Source organism: Molothrus aeneus, chromosome W (genome assembly GCF_037042795.1).
Source record: "Molothrus aeneus isolate 106 chromosome W, BPBGC_Maene_1.0, whole genome shotgun sequence".
NCBI lineage: Eukaryota > Metazoa > Chordata > Aves > Passeriformes > Icteridae > Molothrus > Molothrus aeneus.
Window position 1 is genome coordinate 2547621 of NC_089679.1, and position 18170 is coordinate 2565790.

Consider the following 18170-nt stretch of genomic DNA (forward strand, 5'->3'; position numbering starts at 1 on the left):
AGCACGGGAGGAGGGTGCAAGCAGCATTCCGTGGATTGCGCTATAGGTGGAGTGGAGTCTGCACTAGCCGCGTCTGAGGGGGAAACCGAAGGATGGGCAGGACCTACAGACCCCGCAAGTGTGGAGGGGGTGGGTGCGGGCAGCAAGAATGCCATGTTCCCCGTTCCAGGAAGGGGGCCTGAGGGTGGCACGGCCCCAGAGACAGCGTTTGAACCCAGAGAAAGCAGAGGATAGGATTCAGAGACTGAGAGAAGAGGAATGTTATCTGTGTTATTAGCATTTGAAGAGAGTCTCTGGTGGGAGAGATAAGGTCGGAATGCCCTCAGCAGGGGAGGGCTGCAGAGAAATTTAGCTCTTTATTTTTTCGACCGTTTTGGTTATAGAACAAAAAGAGGTAAAAAACTGAGTGACAGAAAAATCTTCATTAGTTTGGAGAGAATATATTCTTGTCCCTACTGTGTCCCAAAAAGAATTTAGAGCGATAGTCTGTGTGTTAGTATCTAGAAACTGGGAAATAATCAATTTTATAAATTATTTCAAGTTAGTTTTTGAGAGATTGTCTTTAGAGAAAGAAAAGCTGTTAGCGGATAAGATTTTTAGGCTTTGTAAATATAAATCTCTCCTGTTCTGGGATCGTTTTCATTTACTAGGTTTTGATCTCATTCCCTTTTCCCCTCCAGCAGCAGAAAGAGAAAAACAAAAAAGAAAAAAAACAAACAAACAAACAAAAAAGGACCGAAGGTAAGAGCGCGCAATTAAGGCTGTTTTAAAACTTACACTTCTTCAGCCGAATGTGGGTCAAAAACTGCTGGTGGGTGGTCTGCCGTGTCCGACTCCTCAGGATCTCGTCCCAGATGTCGATGTGGAGGGTCGTTGGATGCCTTTTCAGATAACTTCTTCTATAACGGAGAACTTATCTTCAGGAGGTCGTAGTGACCCGAGGCAGTAACTATTCAAGACGAATGCTGCTCTCTGGGGGTGCCAGGATGCCAGCAGCCCAGTTCGGGGAGCCAAAATTATTACAGCGAGGGTTCTAGGGGTCTCTCCGACCCCGGCTGCCGTAGGTGTCTGGATAGCGCAGTCTTGCTAAGCACAACCTGTCCAGGTCCTTCAGGCAGGCTCCCAGCTGCAGGCAATCTTATCATGCAGCTCAGCTCTTGAGATCAGCTCTTTGGTGAATTCAGCTCTTTGCTTGCTAAGTGCTGCAGTAGACGCAGGGAGAGGAGAAGGCTGTATGAGGTTCCACAGAGGTGTCTTTATTGGCAGCTTCTGCGAGGGGTCACAGTGACAGCTCTTCTGCCGAACAGCACAGAAATAGGGGTTTATATAGGGTATAGGGGTTTTGGTAAGGGTCGAGGTGAATATGACCTATCATCTTACAGAGAGACAACAAGCATCCGAAGGCAGAAGAGGGGCTCCTTTGGTCCAGTCATCGTGACTAGGCATTTCTTATCCTAGGCAACTGACTGCCAGGGAGCCCTTGCAGGCCCTGTGGCTCCTACAGGTAGTCATCAATTGTTTTGGTTACACGGCTCTGTGATGTCTGTTGAGGGGACATCAGGATGCTGTCTGTGCTTCTGAGCAGGATGTAGTGCAGGCCGGACACATCTAGCAGGTATCCAGCATGTCTCGGTGTCTATTGAAATGCATTTATCATAGGATTATTGTACTGTAATATGATTGAAAGACATTAGAACATGATATTACCTAAGACTTAAAGGGGGGGCTGTACATTCACCCGAACCTTTTTCCCCTTTTTTTTGTATTAATAAATAAAAATAGGAACAAAACATGGATTTTGAACAGCATTAATAAGGTACTATTATATAGGATTGGCTATTGCTAAGGGGTTTCTTTTTCCCAATGAGGACTTGAAAGAACCTCTTCTGGACGAGGCTTTCTTGTTTATCTCAAAGGAAAAGGGTTTAGCTTTTGTAAAGTTTGGACAGAATCATTTAGGTTTACTAGTATATTTCTCCTTGACCAGCCAGGTTCATGCCTTGATCAGGGCCATGAACTTGGTTGGGAGAGGTGTTCTGTATTTATATTTTTAAAACAAGCTTTTATTAATATCTACTGCAAAAAATGTTAACATTAATAACTTCTGAATAATTAAAGAAATATAGGCATTTTAATCTTTCAGTTATTATGCTAACAGTGCAAGCAATATACTTTTCTTCCTTTTGTTAGAAGTTAGAAATTTGTTATTCACTTCAATAGGTGACTTTTAGCTTTTAAAATGATGACAGGTGGCAAATTTTCAGTTAGAAAACTTTGCAACTGAAATTTGCTTATGACATTACTGAATTAATGTTTTTATGTTTGTTTTAATGGATCTAGAATGTTAGAATGAGTAAATTCTTTGAATTTTCCAGACTGATCTAGTTGATATTCTGCTTGCATTGTGAGTAAAAATAATAGAAGTATTATGAATAAACTTAGTAACATACATTCTAGGATATCTTTAATACACAGTAGTCCATACTTGATACAGAAACATAATGCTTTCTTAGTAACTGTAACAGAATCAGCTATGAGACACTTATTAATTTTGGCTTTAGCAAATGTAAAATAATAATAAATGTTGTACTATGAATTCTAGGACATATTTAGTAAAAAGTTGTGCATTTTTGTAACCTTTGTGTGACACCTTTTTTATAACTGTGATGGACTTGGTTGACTTAGTTACATTATATGAGATAGTTTTACTCTTAGCACATGTTATTAGTTTATTAGAGTCTGTAGAATATGAGAACCTTTGTATAGTTGAAGCAGTAGAAGGCAGGGTGGCTGTGAAGCTTTGTTGAGGTTTGAGAGGTAGGAACTTGGCACTGCTTTTGTTGGTATTGCTTTGGCTGGAGCTGTTAGATTTTTTTAGTTTGCCTCTTCACTGCCCATATGCAGGGAGCTGCTGGCTTCCCGTTGGGCTTGGTGAGAGGGTGGCCCGCTCCTAGCTGCCAAGAGGTAGCTGTGCTACGTGGCCAATACCATTTTTTCAGGCAGGCTTGTTTACTAATGTTCCTATGGTATAACATTCCCACATGCTTTTTACCTCCGCCGTGTGCTCGGTGGGCCTCCTGCAGGGGCTTTTCCCATGCTCTGCATCTGGGTTTGACGTCTGTAAGAGCTTCTGGTGATGTAATTCTCAGACCCGCCCATGGAGGCAGGGTCGGGGATGGGGCCACGACCACTAGAGGCGCGGATGTGTTCCACGGAGGTTGGCTTGGGGGCGGGGCTCTGCCCCCTGAGGTAAACTGGATTGGGGGTGTAAGTACATCCCCAGATGAAGGCGTGGTCAAGCTCCACGGAGTTGGGGGTGTATCTTTGGGGCTGGGCCCCCCGGCTTCAGGAGGAGGCAGTCTTGACGTTTCTATGGTGATGGAAGATGCGGCCGGCCCCGGCGGTGGGGGGGGCGGTCTCGGGAGCAGCATGGAGCTGTGTCATGGTCACGGGCTGCCCAGCTAAAATGGTGGTGCGGTTTGAGAAACCACAGCAGCCTCGCGGCGCAGGCACAGGCACTGGGCGCTCCGGTGCCGCACAGTATCTGCAGGGTGCAGGCACCGTACGCTCTGGCGCCGCATAGCATCCCGGCATGGGCCCATCCCTGCCGCCTGCTGTGGCTCCGCCTGCCGCCAGGACCCCGCCACCCCCCTCTGTCTCGCTGTGTGCCGGGACCCCGCCATGCGGGGGGGTTGCGGAAAACAGCTCGCCAGGGAACGGCGCCAGCATGGGTGGTGTATTCAGGGCGGCTCGGCCACAGGGGCAGCATGGCAGCACATGGCGGCCGTTTCGTCTGGCCATATGTTCTGCGAGCTTGGAAGGGTGCCCATCCCCCCGATAACTCCTCTGGCGTTCAATTCTCGCCATATGCCTCGGTATTTAACAGTGTTATTAAATCTAAGATAAGTTTCCAAGGCTTTATAACTCTTATGTCGTTTTTCTCGCCTCTGGAAGCTGCTTGAATTATAAATTGGCCAGTTCGTGCCCAGGTATTAAAGTCAAAGGCAGCTTCTTCAGTTGTATCCAATCCGTGGGTTTTAGCCCACGTTATTAATGTTAATAATGCCTTTTCATCATAATCTACGTCCCATTCCTCAAGAAGTCTCCATACCTGGAGTACTGGGTGATCTTGCATGGACACAAAGCCCCCCTATCTTCGGTGGGGCTTTTCTTCTATTTTCAGCTTCTCCGTTTTTTTGTTTCACACAGCCCTTTGGCTGTGGTTTTTTGCAGCTTTCCGCTGCAGGGTGGGCTCTCCTCACCTCAGTTTTTTTCCAGCTTTTCGCTGTGGGGACAGGCTCTGCAGGCACTGTCCTCTTGTTCCGTCCACTCTGCCCACAGGTAAATGATTGTTCTGCCTCACAATCTGGTTACACACCTGTTACCCCGGTGGTCGAGTGTCAGAGACAGACACACTACAAACCTCCGTTGGTCATCAGCAAACAGCGTGTGTCGCTCTCGAGGCGGTCACGACACAAAGCAGAGACCACAAGCAGTCTCAGTTGGCAACTCTTTATTATTGAACATGGCTGACTTTTATACACTTTCCAATTGTTTATGCATCTTCTACCCTAACTATTGGCCACAATAAGTCAACATAATACTATTGGTGAAAAGTTATAGTGACTTCAACTAACTTTCTAAAAATACTTCGTCCAGCTGCAAGGTTCTCTTATCTTTCTTCTCTTGGTTGTGGAGAGCTAGGGACCTGCGTGCGGAAGATCTCGGGCTGTACAGGTAGATAAGAAGGCCCCCCTCACCCTGCAGTCTGACCTTTGCTCCGTACCTGGCCACACCCGGCCGGACGTGAGCAGAGGGAAGTGACACAGACTGCCCAAGCCATAAATACCCCTGAGACCCCTCAATAAACGCCATTTGCTGTCCACCACATTGGTGTATGTAGCATTGGACCGAGTGACCCTGGGCCTTGGGTCACCGTGCCGGACCTCCCGAACCAGGTCGCCACGCCGTAACGGCAACATTGGTCTCCTTGGTTACAGCCTTGGAGAGAGCTCCTTATCAGCTTCTTCTTACTTCTCAGCTTCTTCTCGCTTTTTTAGCTAACAGGCCTGCTGTTAGCCCCTTCCACAAGCGTGTTTTATTGTTCGGAGCTTTCTTTTATAGGCAGTTCAAAACTCCAGGGTCTAGACAGCTCAGTGGTCTGATCTTTACGCCCCCCAGGTCCTGGACCAGTGATATGCTTGCACCTTAAGGAAGGATGTTATTGGGTGAAGCCCCTGTCAGTCAGCCATGGGGTCGGTTTATGGAACCATGCTGGGTTTCTTATTTATAACCAGACTAATGCCCAGTACAAGCCAGCTTGTACTGTGATATAATGTGACAACAGATCACCTTTGAGGTTCCTTCCAATCCAAACATTCTACGATACTATCATTCTATCTATTACCATCACCAGTAAAAGAGGCAAAGCTGGTGCCTTCCTTTTACTTCAGCTGATGCTGGTGCAGAGGAGGCATGAGAAAAATAATAAAGCTCCTGCTTGTAGCAGGGTATCTTTAAAACCAAAACACTTCCCTCCTCTGGTCCTGCCCCTCTTCCTTGTGTCCATCCCAGGCCAGTACCCCACAGCTTTGGTGGGAAGGCTCAAGAGAGGGATGTTGCTGGGGAGAGGAAGGTATTGGTGAGGGAAGAGGTGGAAGGCTCTTGATTGCTGCAGATTGCCAATGAGATCCTGAAAGCTTTTTATTTCTTCTTTCATTAAACTTTGATGTAAATAGGTCTGGGGCAACAAAGAAGCATTTGCCAACTTTCTGCATTCTGTCAGTCAAGTGGACAGGGTTGAGGGCTGGATAGAAGCCTTCATTAGGAAGGTAAAGCTCAAAAAGTGTGCACATGGGCTTCAAACCTGCTTCCCTTTACTGTCTTTTTGCAGCAATTCCAGCAGATGGCAGATTTCCCTTGGTGTATGCTAGCTGCCCATATGACAATCACCTAAGCTTCACAGTCATATCACCTTCCCTTCTCCAAGAGCTGAATATGCACATCACAACACAGCTGATCTCTAGGGGTCTGGCCCAGAGAGCAGACCAGTCCCAAAGGCCCCTTCATTTCCAGAGCTATTGGCCCTTTTTTTGTTAAAGTGCACATTGATGATTTAAACTTGAATGTATATGCATTAGAAGTCCCATGGGCTTCTCAGGTTCTGCTCCAAATTTTCCCACCATGTAAACTGCAGAATGTTTAGCTCCAAAATTGAAAATTACCCCTATTAGCAATCCTTCATGAGACCATGGTCTTGTTGTTCTTTGCTTTTCCCACACCCCTCGCTTCCAGAACTGGTAGCACTGAAATGTTGATTTGTTATGTTCTCCTCCAGCCACCTGTGAATAAATATCAAAATAAAACCTATGTGGGAAAGAGACCAAATGTGATTTTGTTTCCCATTGAGAAATTGCAAACCTGCCTATGAAAACCATGAACACCTGGGCTTGATGGTGTCTTCTGGCCCAAGCAGGTGATGCCTTAAGTGTTAGCTTTCATATTTTCCAGATTCTGTACTGCATTATTATATAACTCTGAACTTCATATAAAGTGTTAGCAAGTTCTCTTCACAGTTTAGTTAGACAAAACAATCCTTTTCCAGCCTGAGAACTGAGGACACCATTGCAGCTTCAGGTCCAAAAAGTATAAACAACAGTGAATTGAGGAGAGTAATCTGGGAGGATGGGACTTCATAACCTGAAGCTGTAACTGGACAATTAACTCCAGTATGTAAATGGACCAAAACTTATAAGACTGTTAAAACTCGTGCCGGGTCATCCATCTTGGGTAGAGCCATGGCCGGGCTCTTATACTGCCCAAGGTGTATCCTTTGAAGGCCTTTCTAATAAATACCTACTTTATTCGTTTAACACTGTCTAGCCTCTGTTCTAGGTAGCTTCTCAAGGCATCACAGAGCAACAACCATCCCTCTTGTGTAGATCTTCTTTTAGACTCATTACAGAGCACAAAGTGGTCTGTATCTTGGATAAATTAAGCTCCTCCTATTCATTCAGGGAAAATAAGTGATTGGGAAAAATAAGTGATGATGAAAAATCGAGCCACAGCCCTCATCAATGAAGAAGGTGCAGTATTATTCTAAGCTATTAAGCATCAAAGATACCACACAGAATTATCCATGAGGTGTTTGGCTGCAAGAGAAGCCTAAGTCAGACCTGGTTAGCAAGGGAATAACCCAATCACAGCCCTGTGAGGGCAAGTTGCCAGATTTCCCTACTCCTAATCTGCCTCTTGCTAGTCAAAGATGGGCTATCTTTCAGTGGTGAGTTGAGATCTAAGGAGCATGAGGAGAGCCCTTTCTGGTGCTGGTTACAGGGATGTGAGCAGAGGACCACAGAAAAACATGCCATCTCTGAGCAGATCCTTGTTGGACGAGCAGATCTGCAGGAAAGATCAGACAACTTCATGTAATGATGACCCCTGCACCATTGCTATGAGGGATCATGTAGGATGCTGTGGCTGGTGTGGCACCTCTGTGTTAAGGGTCCTTTAGTGAGACAGAAGGATAAATTTGTCACTGAGACTGGGTACTACTCTTGAACATGCTTTCTAATGCCTGTGCTAAATTGTATGACCATGGTGCATCTGATTTTCTCTGAAAGAGTTAAAAGTGAAGAAGAAAATTAAAAGGGAAACTACCTTTTCAGGAAACACACTGCAGCCAAATCAAGGTTCAAATGGGGACATGCAAGCCAGCATCAGGACTTACAAAAGGGCTCAGTGAGTTCTTCATTGTTTGAAGTCTTGAAGAGTGAAGGTCTCCAAAGTGGAAGGCTCCAGCGGCTGTGGGAGCTGTAGGGTTGCTGTTGCAGCAGTTTCTCCAGGTTCTTTGCAGATGGTCAGAAAGGATGGTCATAATCAATCTTGTTGGTCTTAGGCTTGGGGATGCCTTCTCTAGTCTGCAAGGCTAAATTCATTACCACCCCAGCAACTTTTCTTCTCCATTGCATCTTCCACCAGAGAAACTCAAAATATTATTATCTCAGTAACTGTTGCTAAAATTAACTGTCATCTTTAAAGACTTTTCATGCAAAGAAAGAGGGACTTTTTTTTGAAGTCAGTGAATTATTTTGTCATGCCAATCTGACAAAGCTGCTGCTCAATGAGACATATCTCCACCCAGCCCTTGCCTTTCCTATACTGCTCCTTCATGGCCCCTTGTGCATGGTGGTTCACCAGCATTGTCTGGAGCTCAGAGGCTAAGATAGATTGAAATGGAAATAAAAGAAGTGACTTTTACAGGGCTTTTATTGCCATCCGGGGAAGTACAATACTGCATAAATGAAATTATTTATGGTTATAACAGCTCTGTGGTCAATGAAAAATAAAAAATACTTTGCACTTACATAGTGCCTTTTATCTAGGAACCTCGGAGCTCCTTGATCACATTAACAAAGCCTCACCATGTTCATAGTAAGGTAATAAATAGAGCATCCCCTGTCACCATTGAGTCAGGAATGGGAGTGACGGTGACACATAGACTCTAGGTCACTTCAGAAGGCTAATCTGAGTTTATTAGAAACCCAGTCTTTTATACACTGTTCCGATACAGGTGGACCTGATTGGTTATTTAATCAACAGCCCTCACACCATTGGCTAATTAAGAAGACACCCTTTGGTAAACATCTTATGAGAAAACAACTGTTCAAAACACCAGCTGCAAGATTGTTTTAATTCTTTCTCTTAGCTTCTCACAGCTTTTCCCAGAATGATGCCTGGGAAAGTTATCTGTTTCTCTCTCTTTGACTAAACTGTCACATCTACATCCCTCTAATCAGATAAACATACCAAGTCAGAGCACCTTCAGTGGAGAAGAGAGCAAGACAGCAGCTTGAGTTACACACAGCTCTTAGACGGTCTTGGCTTGGGCAAATCATTTAACATCCTTATAATCTCAGTTGTTTCCAGTAAGGTGGATGCTGCCCTTTTGTTCCTCAGGGGTGGGATGTGTTGACTAGCTCACAGTGGGAAGGCTCATTGAGATGCTTGTGATGTGGTTGTTGACTTGCTAATGGTGTGGGAGCATAGCCCCAACAGACCTGCCAGTTGTAGCTCCTGTTGGCTTACTCTGATATCCTCAAAAGGCTGCTGAGCATCATCCCTTTACAGAAATTTGTACAGCTGGGTTTTAGATAAATATACAAATGAAACAGCCCAGTGAAAGTGGGTGGTTTAGGTGCACCAGTGTCAGCAGTGTCATGTGTGAAATGGGTGAATTCCCTGTCAATGGTGTGTATTGGGATCCATCCATCCATGGCCCAGCTATTTGCTCCATGTGGTTTCTCCCATACAGAAACTGCAGATAACTTCATCTGCTCATTGCAACAGCCCTGAGAGGGTACAAGTCTGTGGATTTCCAGTCCTGCTTCAATAGGGTCTGAGAAGTTGTAAGGAGGTTTGGATGGCAACTGTTTCTTTTATCACAGTCACATGTTGATTATACAGCTCTGTCTCACTCTGACCCCTTCCATATTGATGCCTCCTGTCTCTTGAAACTGATCACTGCTTTTCCCTCTGTTTTACAGGGTTACCATTCGTTGCCTCATGAAGCTGAAATTGCGCACACCAAAAAACTGTTCAGAAGGAGGAGAAACGAACGGAGGTAGATGAAACATCTTAAATGTTTTGGTTTTGGTTTTTTTTAATCTACTCTTCTTTGTTGCACATTGTGGTGCTTTGACAGGAGATATGTTTTCTGGGATGTTGTGGTCAGGCCAATTGGTGCTCAGATTTTAATATTGGCACCTAATGTGGCCATTGGGACATTGGATCCGCCTCTGAGAACACGGGGTTAAAAGCAGGGCTTTCCCCCTGGGAGGCTCTCTTGGGTTTCCGGCGGGAAAGAGTTCGGGTCTCTCCCCCGGCCCAGCTGCTGGCTGGGCGGGGGGAGGGGAAAAGCCATGTGGCCGGGAGAGGTAGGCCTGACCCCGGGGGTGGAAGGGTGGAAGAGAGAGAGAGAGAGAGAGACACCGGGAGCCATTGGGCAGTCCCCCCCCTGGGAGACAGACAGAGAGAGAGAGAGAGCCGGTGCCTGGGACTGTTACCTTGAAACTTGATAAACATGTACCTGTGCCAGCAGCACGGCTGAGAAGGAGAAGAAGAGGGGGGGGGGTGCAGCCAGCCGCTTGTAGGAGCTCTTAACACCTTTTCGGACAATGAAAATTTTACAGAACATTAACCTTTCCTAGAAGAGAGATAGAGTGGAAGATGAAGAAGGAAATGGGCAAGTGTGAGAGAGGTCTGGGCAAGTGAGAGATGTTGGAAGAATAGAGAAGAATCTTAGTGGGAAGAGATGATGGAGTGGCTTTTGCTGGACTCTTTTTGTATAGCCATGGACAGAACCATGTTCCTTGTGATACAGAGACTGCATCTAGGGGGAGGCAATGCCTCAGAACCAAGAGGGTTCAGTGTTGGTACCCCTAGGCCCCAAGGGGTGAAAAATATGGGGGGGACAGATGTCCCAAAGTTGAGACTGTGCCTTTTTGGAGTGGGACAAAGCATCCTTAAAAGTCAACCCTAGAAGCAGTTCTGGTCCGTGTTCAGTGGTGAGAGCTCTGGACATGAAAGGAAGAGGTCACCATTGGCACAAGAAGGACTCCTTCTCCTCTTGATGAACTGAGGATTGAGTATTCTGAAGGGTGGTGCCGGACCGAGAGTCGATGATTTGGGGGATGTATTGTATTGGGAATTTGGTGGGGAGGAGGAGGAGATGTATTTGTGAAGTTTTCATTTTCCTTGTGTGGTTTGTTTTTTTTTTTTCCTTTCCCTTGTAGTTTAGTTAATAATTTTTTTTTCTTCCTAAGTGGGAGCCTGCTTTGCTTATTCCTGGTCACATCTCACAGCAGAAACCAGGGAGAGGGTATTCTCATGGGGGCACTGGCATTGTGCCAGTGTCAAACCATGACACACATCTTCTCCCATTGTCTCATGGAGTGTCTTTGGACAATACTGCTCTTTAGCAGCTGCCAGCATTGGGTTAATGCATAAACCCTTATTTGAGCACTAATGTTTTGAAAATACAGTCTGTCCATCCCCCTGGTTTGTCTGGGTTATGTCCTATATTGCCCCAGGAGTATCTTAAGGATCTTCTCTTTATACTTATTCCAGCATAGCCAGATTCTCCCAGTTATATTAGAAGAGGCAGATGGCAAGATATTATCTGTAAAAGCCTTGAGTTCTTGGGATTTGCTTGCCCTCTTTCTATTGAAAAGCAAAATTTGCTGACATTCAGGGTTGCCTACAAAGTGGACATGGTTTGGTTGAGAGGGGGTTGCAGAGAGTCTCAGATGCCTGTCTGCTAAATAGGCAGCCAAGTTCCTATGGCACTGGCGATTTTAATCCCTTGAGTTAATTTAATTGGGTCAATTGGATATTTAATTGTGTAAATTGCATATTTAATTATACAAGGGCATATAGAGTCCTTGATAGGAGTCATGACTATGGTTAAATGTGAAAATAAGTGGGAAATAAGGGAGTTAGTTGTACATGCAGCTTTATTTCTGCCAATGTGTTCTGCTGTGGCTGAGACAACTGTTTCTAAAATCAAGAGTTTACAAGGTTAATGTGATTGAACAGGAGATAAAGTGTCCAGTATTTTCTCCTAGAATCAGCTGAAATTTGTCTTTGAACTGTGATGCCTCACAGGGAGGATTTTCAGAGAAGTCTTATAGACACCTGTAATAGTAGTTGGAGTGTGTCCTCATATCTTCCCATTGCTTCTCAACTCATGAACAGCCATGATGTAGCTAACTCTGTGCGTGGTTTGGTTTTCCTGAATTTTACTAAGCAAACAAAACAAACTGCTGAAAAGAGTTTGCTCAGGCATCCTAAAAACATTCTGTTGTGGGCAGGGCAGTTCTCCAGCAGCAAATTCCATTTCTCTCCTTTTTGGGGTTCCCTCCTTTTTTCTGTATGCAATTTAAAAGCCAATTTAGTCTTGTGATTCAGGGAAAAAAAAAAAAAAGGTCTTGTTTCAGCTGGGTTGCAGCCCTGTGATCACCAAAACATGGTTAAAACCAAGCTGAAGTCTGTGTTGCAAGAGCAAACCAGGTGGGCTTTTTCACAGTGCTGGGCTGAACTCTCCAAGAAATTGCAGTGGAGGGTTAGAGGATTCTGCTCCCATCCCAGTTCACCAAGGGGATCTTCCTCTGCCATATGAAGAGTGCATTATGCTGAGAGAAAGGATACCTTCTGCCTGAACCCATTGCCCAAAACTGAGCTGGACCAGAGACATGGAACTGCATGTTGGTTCTTCCTTCCCATTCAAAAAAACAGACAGTTGGAGGGATCACACTGGATGTGCATTTCTATTTCTATTTCTATTTCTTTTTCTTTCTGGTCTCTTTAGATAAACCATCAGCAGGAAGCATTCAGCCCCCCAGGGCATCCCTGCCTCTTGCATAGATGACAAGGAGAGATAGCAAAAGAAACTGCCTTGGGCTGGGGTTAGAAGATGGAGGGGTGAGATGCAGCTGAAACCTAGTAGCACTGGGATAATATCCCAGGAGGAGAGACAAAAGCCTTAAAACCCAATTGATACAGCATCATTTGGGGGAGTAGACATGGGGTTGTTTCAACTCTAATCAGTCACAAATGAAATAAAATGGAAAGAGCACAAGGTATGCAGTCCTGTCCAAGTCTTTCACAGTGCTGTCAAAACTTAGAAAAACAATTTTAATTGCAAAAAGCTAAAAAGCCCAGATAGAGGAAGATGGAGTGAAGCAACAGTCTCTTAAATAATTATTTAAGCAGAAAAGTCATGGTCCCATCCCCTAGACTTTGTCTGGGGACCTCAGCAGCCCTCCTCTCTCCATGCCATGTGATTTGATGCAGGGAGTTTTCAAGGTCCCCTTGTCTCTGTGGTGCATTTGGGACTAGGAGGGGTCCAAGTCTTGGGCTAGTGAAGCACCTTTTGTTTCTCATGCAAAATTATGCTGATGTCCAGCTGTGCTATAAATAGTTCTTGTCCCTGCTTCCTTTCCATCACCTTTCCTCGGGAAATGCTATCACCACATCACAGTGGAGGACAGCTCACCTACCTGAGGTCTTTGTCATGTACCTTTCACTCCCTTGGGGAGAAGCAACCCTATGGGTGTGCAACCATAGTTTTCTCCTTGCATATAGGATATGTTTTTATGTTCCATGAGTAATTTTTCTATGGGATGCATGCTTCGTTTGTTGCATAAGATAGACATGAAGAGTGAATTAGAGGTGTTATTAAAACAGTCTTCAACTTTCCCAGTTAAGGACCACTGCAGGTCTGTTGGACACATTTTTGGTAACAGTGATCAACATCAGAGCCACATCTGGTGGAAGGTTTGGTTCCACAGGGTGTTGTAAAAGCCTACATGAGGTGGTGAGGTCCCTACTGCAAAGAGATTATAATCAGGGCAGGAGACCAGGGAGACATATCACGCTTCCTACCTCACCCAGCAGAAATCCTGCACCCAATGTTTTCTCTGTTGACTTAGACACATTAGGTGAAATTGCCACCTCCGGATGAGGGTGATGGAGGACATCACCGTTTGATGGGATTATTAAGAGAGGAGGGGAGGCAAATTTTTCATAGATGTCCATGTGAGCAAGTGTCAAACACCAGTGAGGGTTTTATTGTGCCAAATGCTATTCCACTGTTTGCTGCCATACAAGATACATCCTACGAAGATATTACCACGGGCAACTTGATTTGACATACCATAGGCAACTACTCTAGGGAAGGAGGGAGTTTTCCTGGGCAGTGGCAGGACCTCTCCTGCAAGAAAAAATATTCTGGGAAATGAGGCACAACAGACCCATTTCTCAGATTGTTTCCTCAGACCATTCCCAACCCAATGCCTCTCTACTAGCAGACCACAAGCTGTGTTTGAATGTTCTCTCCTTGGGCAGGTGGGCTCTGAGTTTGGCTTTTTGTTTTTCAAAAAGTTCCCAAACCCACCATTTCTTAAGTATATATTGAAGCCTTGCAAGTCAACTTGGGGCTGCACAGGGTTTCTCCAGATCCCATGGCATCCTGGTATGATGTGTTTTGGGATGGAAGGTTTGGCTGCCCAAACCCCATGGCCTAAAAAATGTGTGAACAGAAGTTTACACCAGCCTTGTAGGAGTGATAAGAAACCTTGTTCAGTTTAGATAGGATTTGCAAAGAATATATGGAGTTGCAACAGGTTAAGACAGGTGAGTTTGTACCTACTTGGTCTTCTAGTTAACAGAGTACTGAAATGGTTCTGTGTCACCTAATGAAGGGGACAGTTTTGCTGAAGACCAGGAAAACGTTGCTGGGGAAGTCTTAAAAAGTTTGTGCCATCATAATCATATTGATATTGAAGTATATAATAGATCGTTGAGCAGGTGAGCCGATTGCATTGTGAGTCAGAGAGGAGCAGAGGGTGGAGCTTCCTGAGTTGCTGCTGAGTGGCTGAAGTATATAATAGATCGTTGAGCAGGTGAGCCGATTGCATTGTGAGTCAGAGAGGAGCTGAGGGTGGAGCTTCCTGAGTTGCTGCTGAGTGGCTGATTATAAGAGGTGTCTGGGGAGCGCGGTGAACAGGAGCGGGCAAACAGGGGTGTTGTGAGTCTCTGGGAAATATACGAGGCAGTTCGCGCAGGCAGGGCAAGCAGGCAGGGTTGCCAGTTGTCTCGCTAGTAAGGAGTCCTTTGTATTGTTTGAGGTCTTTCTTCTGCCCGATTGTGTTTGAGGTGTTTGTCAGTGATGGTCTCTACAAGGTCAAAAGCTGTGGCTGGTACAAGTGACCAAGTCGGGCCCTCCAAAAAGGATGTGTCTGTACAGACCCATCCATGCCCAGAATGTTTGAGCTTATCGGTGGCTTCAGGGAGTGTTGTGGAGGAGACCTGCCTGCGGTGTGAACAAGTGAATGACCTCCTTTCACTGGTGGCTGAGCTTAGGGAGGAAGTTGAAAGGTTAAGGAGTATCAGGGAAAGTGAAAGGGAAATAGACTGGTGGAGCTCAGCCCTTCCATCTTTAAGGGAGGCCTCTGACCAAGAGACTGAGGACTTATATGCCTCCTACCCTCGGGCAACAGAAGAGCACCTGGTAGATGAAGAGGAGTGGAAACAGGTCCCCATTCAGGGAGGTAATAACAAAAAGTCCTCCCCCTCCCCATCACCCAGCCAAGTGCCACTTCAGAATAGGTATGAGACCCTGGATAGAGAGACCCAACCAGATGATTTAGGAGACAATTGTCTGACCAGTGAACCCCCCAGTTATGATTCATCTGTAAGACAGATCACTACCTCTAGCATCAAGAAGAAAAGAAGGGTAATCGTAGTAGGTGATTCCCTCCTGAAGGGAACTGAGGGTCCCATATGTCGACCAGACCCATCCCACAGGGAAGTCTGTTGCCTCCCTGGGGCCCGGGTACAAAATATCACTGAGAGACTTCCTGGGCTGATTCAGCCCTCTGATTATTACCCACTGCTGATACTCCAGACTGGCAGTGATGAGATTGAGAAAAGGAGTGTCAAGGCAATTAGAAAGGACTTCAGGGTACTGGGTCAGGTAGTTGATAGGGCAGGAGCTCAGGTAGTGTTCTGCTCAGTCCCTTTGGTGGCAGAGGAAAATGATGAAAGAAACAGTAGAATACGCATCATCAACAAGTGGCTCAAGGGTTGGTGTCATCAGCAAAATTTTGGATTCTTTGATCATGGGGAAACTTTTACAGCATCTTCTCTGCTGGAACCAGATGGGGTATACCTCTCTGTTAAGGGCAAAAGGGTTTTAGGATATGAACTGGCAGACCTCATTGAGAGAGCTTTAAACTAGGTTTGAAGGGGGAAGGGGAACCAGCTGAGCTATCTGGAAACAGGCCCAAGAATTACAAGGCTAAGTTAGGGGAGAAGTCAGTAGCCCAGATGAGGTGCATGTATACCAATGCACGCAGCTTGGGCAACAAACAAGAAGAGCTGGAGGCCGTGGTGCAACTGCAGAGCTATGATGCAGTTGCCATCACAGAAACATGGTGGGATGACTCACATAACTGGAGTACTGCACTGGATGGATACAAGCTCTTCAGGAGAGACAGGAAAGGAAGAAGAGGTGGAGGGGTGGCCCTTTATATTAAGCAGACTTTTGATGCCACCGAAATTGAAACTAAGGAAGATGGAGTTGAACATCTATGGGTAAGAATAAAAGGGAAGGCCAACAAGGCTGACACCATACTGGGAGTCTGTTATCGTCCACCCGACCAGGAAGAAGAGGTAGATGACTTATTCTATAAGCAGCTAGGTAATGTTTCAAGATCATCAGCCCTTGTTCTCGTGGGTGACTTCAACCTGCCAGACATCTGCTGGGAACTTAATACAGCAGTAAAGAGGCAGTCCAGGAAATTCTTAGAATGTATGGAGGACAACTTTTTGTCACAGCTGGTGGGTGAACCCACCAGGGGAGGGACTATGTTAGATCTGCTATTTGCAAATAGAGATGGGCTGGTGGGAGATGTGGTGGTTGGAGGTCGCTTGGGACAAAGTGATCACGAAATGATAGAGTTCTCAATATTTGGTGAAATCAGGAAGAGTACCAGTAAAACTCTTGCATTGGACTTCCGGAGGGCAGACTTTGGCCTGTTTAGGAGACTTATTCAGAGCGTCCCTTGGGAAGCAGTCCTAAAAAACAAAGGAGTTCAGGAAGGGTGGGCATACCTCAAAACAGAGATCTTGAGGGCACAGGAACAGACCATCCCTGTGTGCCGAAAGATCAGCCAACGGGGTAAACGTCCAGCCTGGTTGGGCAAGGAGGTTTTGGAGGAACTTAGGAATAAAAAGAGGATGTATCAGCATTGGAAGAAGGGACAGGTCTCTAAGGAAGTATTCAAGAAGGCTGCTAGAGCATGCAGAAAAAAAATTAGGAAGGCCAAAGCTCAGTTTGAACTTAGAATGGCAACTTCTGTAAAGGATAATAAAAAATGTTTTTACAAATACATTAATGGTAGAAGGAAAGGTATGACCAGCCCTTGTTCTTTATTGGACAAAGGAGGGAACTTAGTATCTGAAGATGAGGAAAAGGCAGAAGTGCTTAATGCCTATTTTGCCTCAGTTTTTAGTGGGAAGATGACTTGCCCTCAAGACACCTGCCCACCTGGGCTGGTTGATGGTGACAGGGAGCCGAATGGTCCCCCCTTTATCCAAGAGGGCGCAGTCATAGAACTACTGAAATGCTTGGATACTCATAAATCTATGGGACCAGATGGAATCCACCCCAGGGTGATGAGAGAGCTGGCAAATGAGCTTGCAAAGCCACTCTCCATCATTTACCAGCAGTCCTGGCTCACTGGCGAGGTTCCGGATGACTGGAAGCTGGCCAATGTGATACCCATTCACAAAAAGGGTGCAAAGGAAGATCCTGGTAATTATAGACCAGTCAGTCTGACCTCAGTACCTGGTAAAGTAATGGAACAGTTTATATTAAGCGCCATCACGGAAAATTTACAGAATGGCCAGGGTATCAGACCCAGCCAGCATGGGTTTAGGAGGGGTAGGTCATGTTTAACCAACCTGGTCACCTTTTATGACCTGGTAACCCGCCTTGTCGATGCAGGTAAGGCTGTAGATGTTGTTTACTTGGATTTCAGCAAGGCCTTTGACACTGTCTCCCACAGCATACTCCTAGACAAGCTGGCAGCCCGTGGCTTGGACAGGAGCGCTCTGTGCTGGGTCAGGAACTGGCTGCATGGCCGGGCCCAGAGAGTGTTGGTGAATGGTGCTGCATCCAGCTGGCAGCCAGTCACCAGTGGTGTTCCTCAGGGTTCTGTGCTGGGGCCAGTTCTGTTTAATGTTTTTATTGATGACATGGATGAGGGTTTAGAGTCCTTTATTAGCAAATTTGCAGATGACACTAAGCTGGGAGCGTGTGTGGATCTGTTAGAGGGACGGAGGGCTTTGCAGAGGGACTTGGAACGGTTGGAGGGATGGGCAGAATCCAATGGGATGAAGTTCAATAAGTCCAAGTGCCGAGTCCTGCACTTTGGCCACAATAACCCCCTGCAACGATATAAGCTGGGGACAGTGTGGCTGGACAGTGCTCAGGAGGAAAGGGACCTGGGGGTGCTGGTTGACAGTCGGCTGAACATGAGCCAGCAGTGTGCCCAGGTGGCCAAGAAGGCCAATGGCATCCTGGCCAGTATCATGAACGGTGTGGC

General features: G+C 45.9%; 1 protein-coding gene across 2 annotated transcripts in view; it reads left to right on the forward strand.

The window, feature by feature from the left end:
• LOC136568524 (CBP80/20-dependent translation initiation factor-like) overlaps positions 1-18170 on the forward strand; it is a 442202-nt gene that overhangs the window by 236575 nt on the left and 187457 nt on the right. For both annotated transcript variants that reach the window (XM_066568532.1, XM_066568533.1), the window contains exon 7: positions 9546-9622. In XM_066568532.1, the coding sequence (XP_066424629.1) occupies positions 9546-9622 (77 nt within the window). The remainder of the gene's footprint in view (positions 1-9545; positions 9623-18170) is intronic.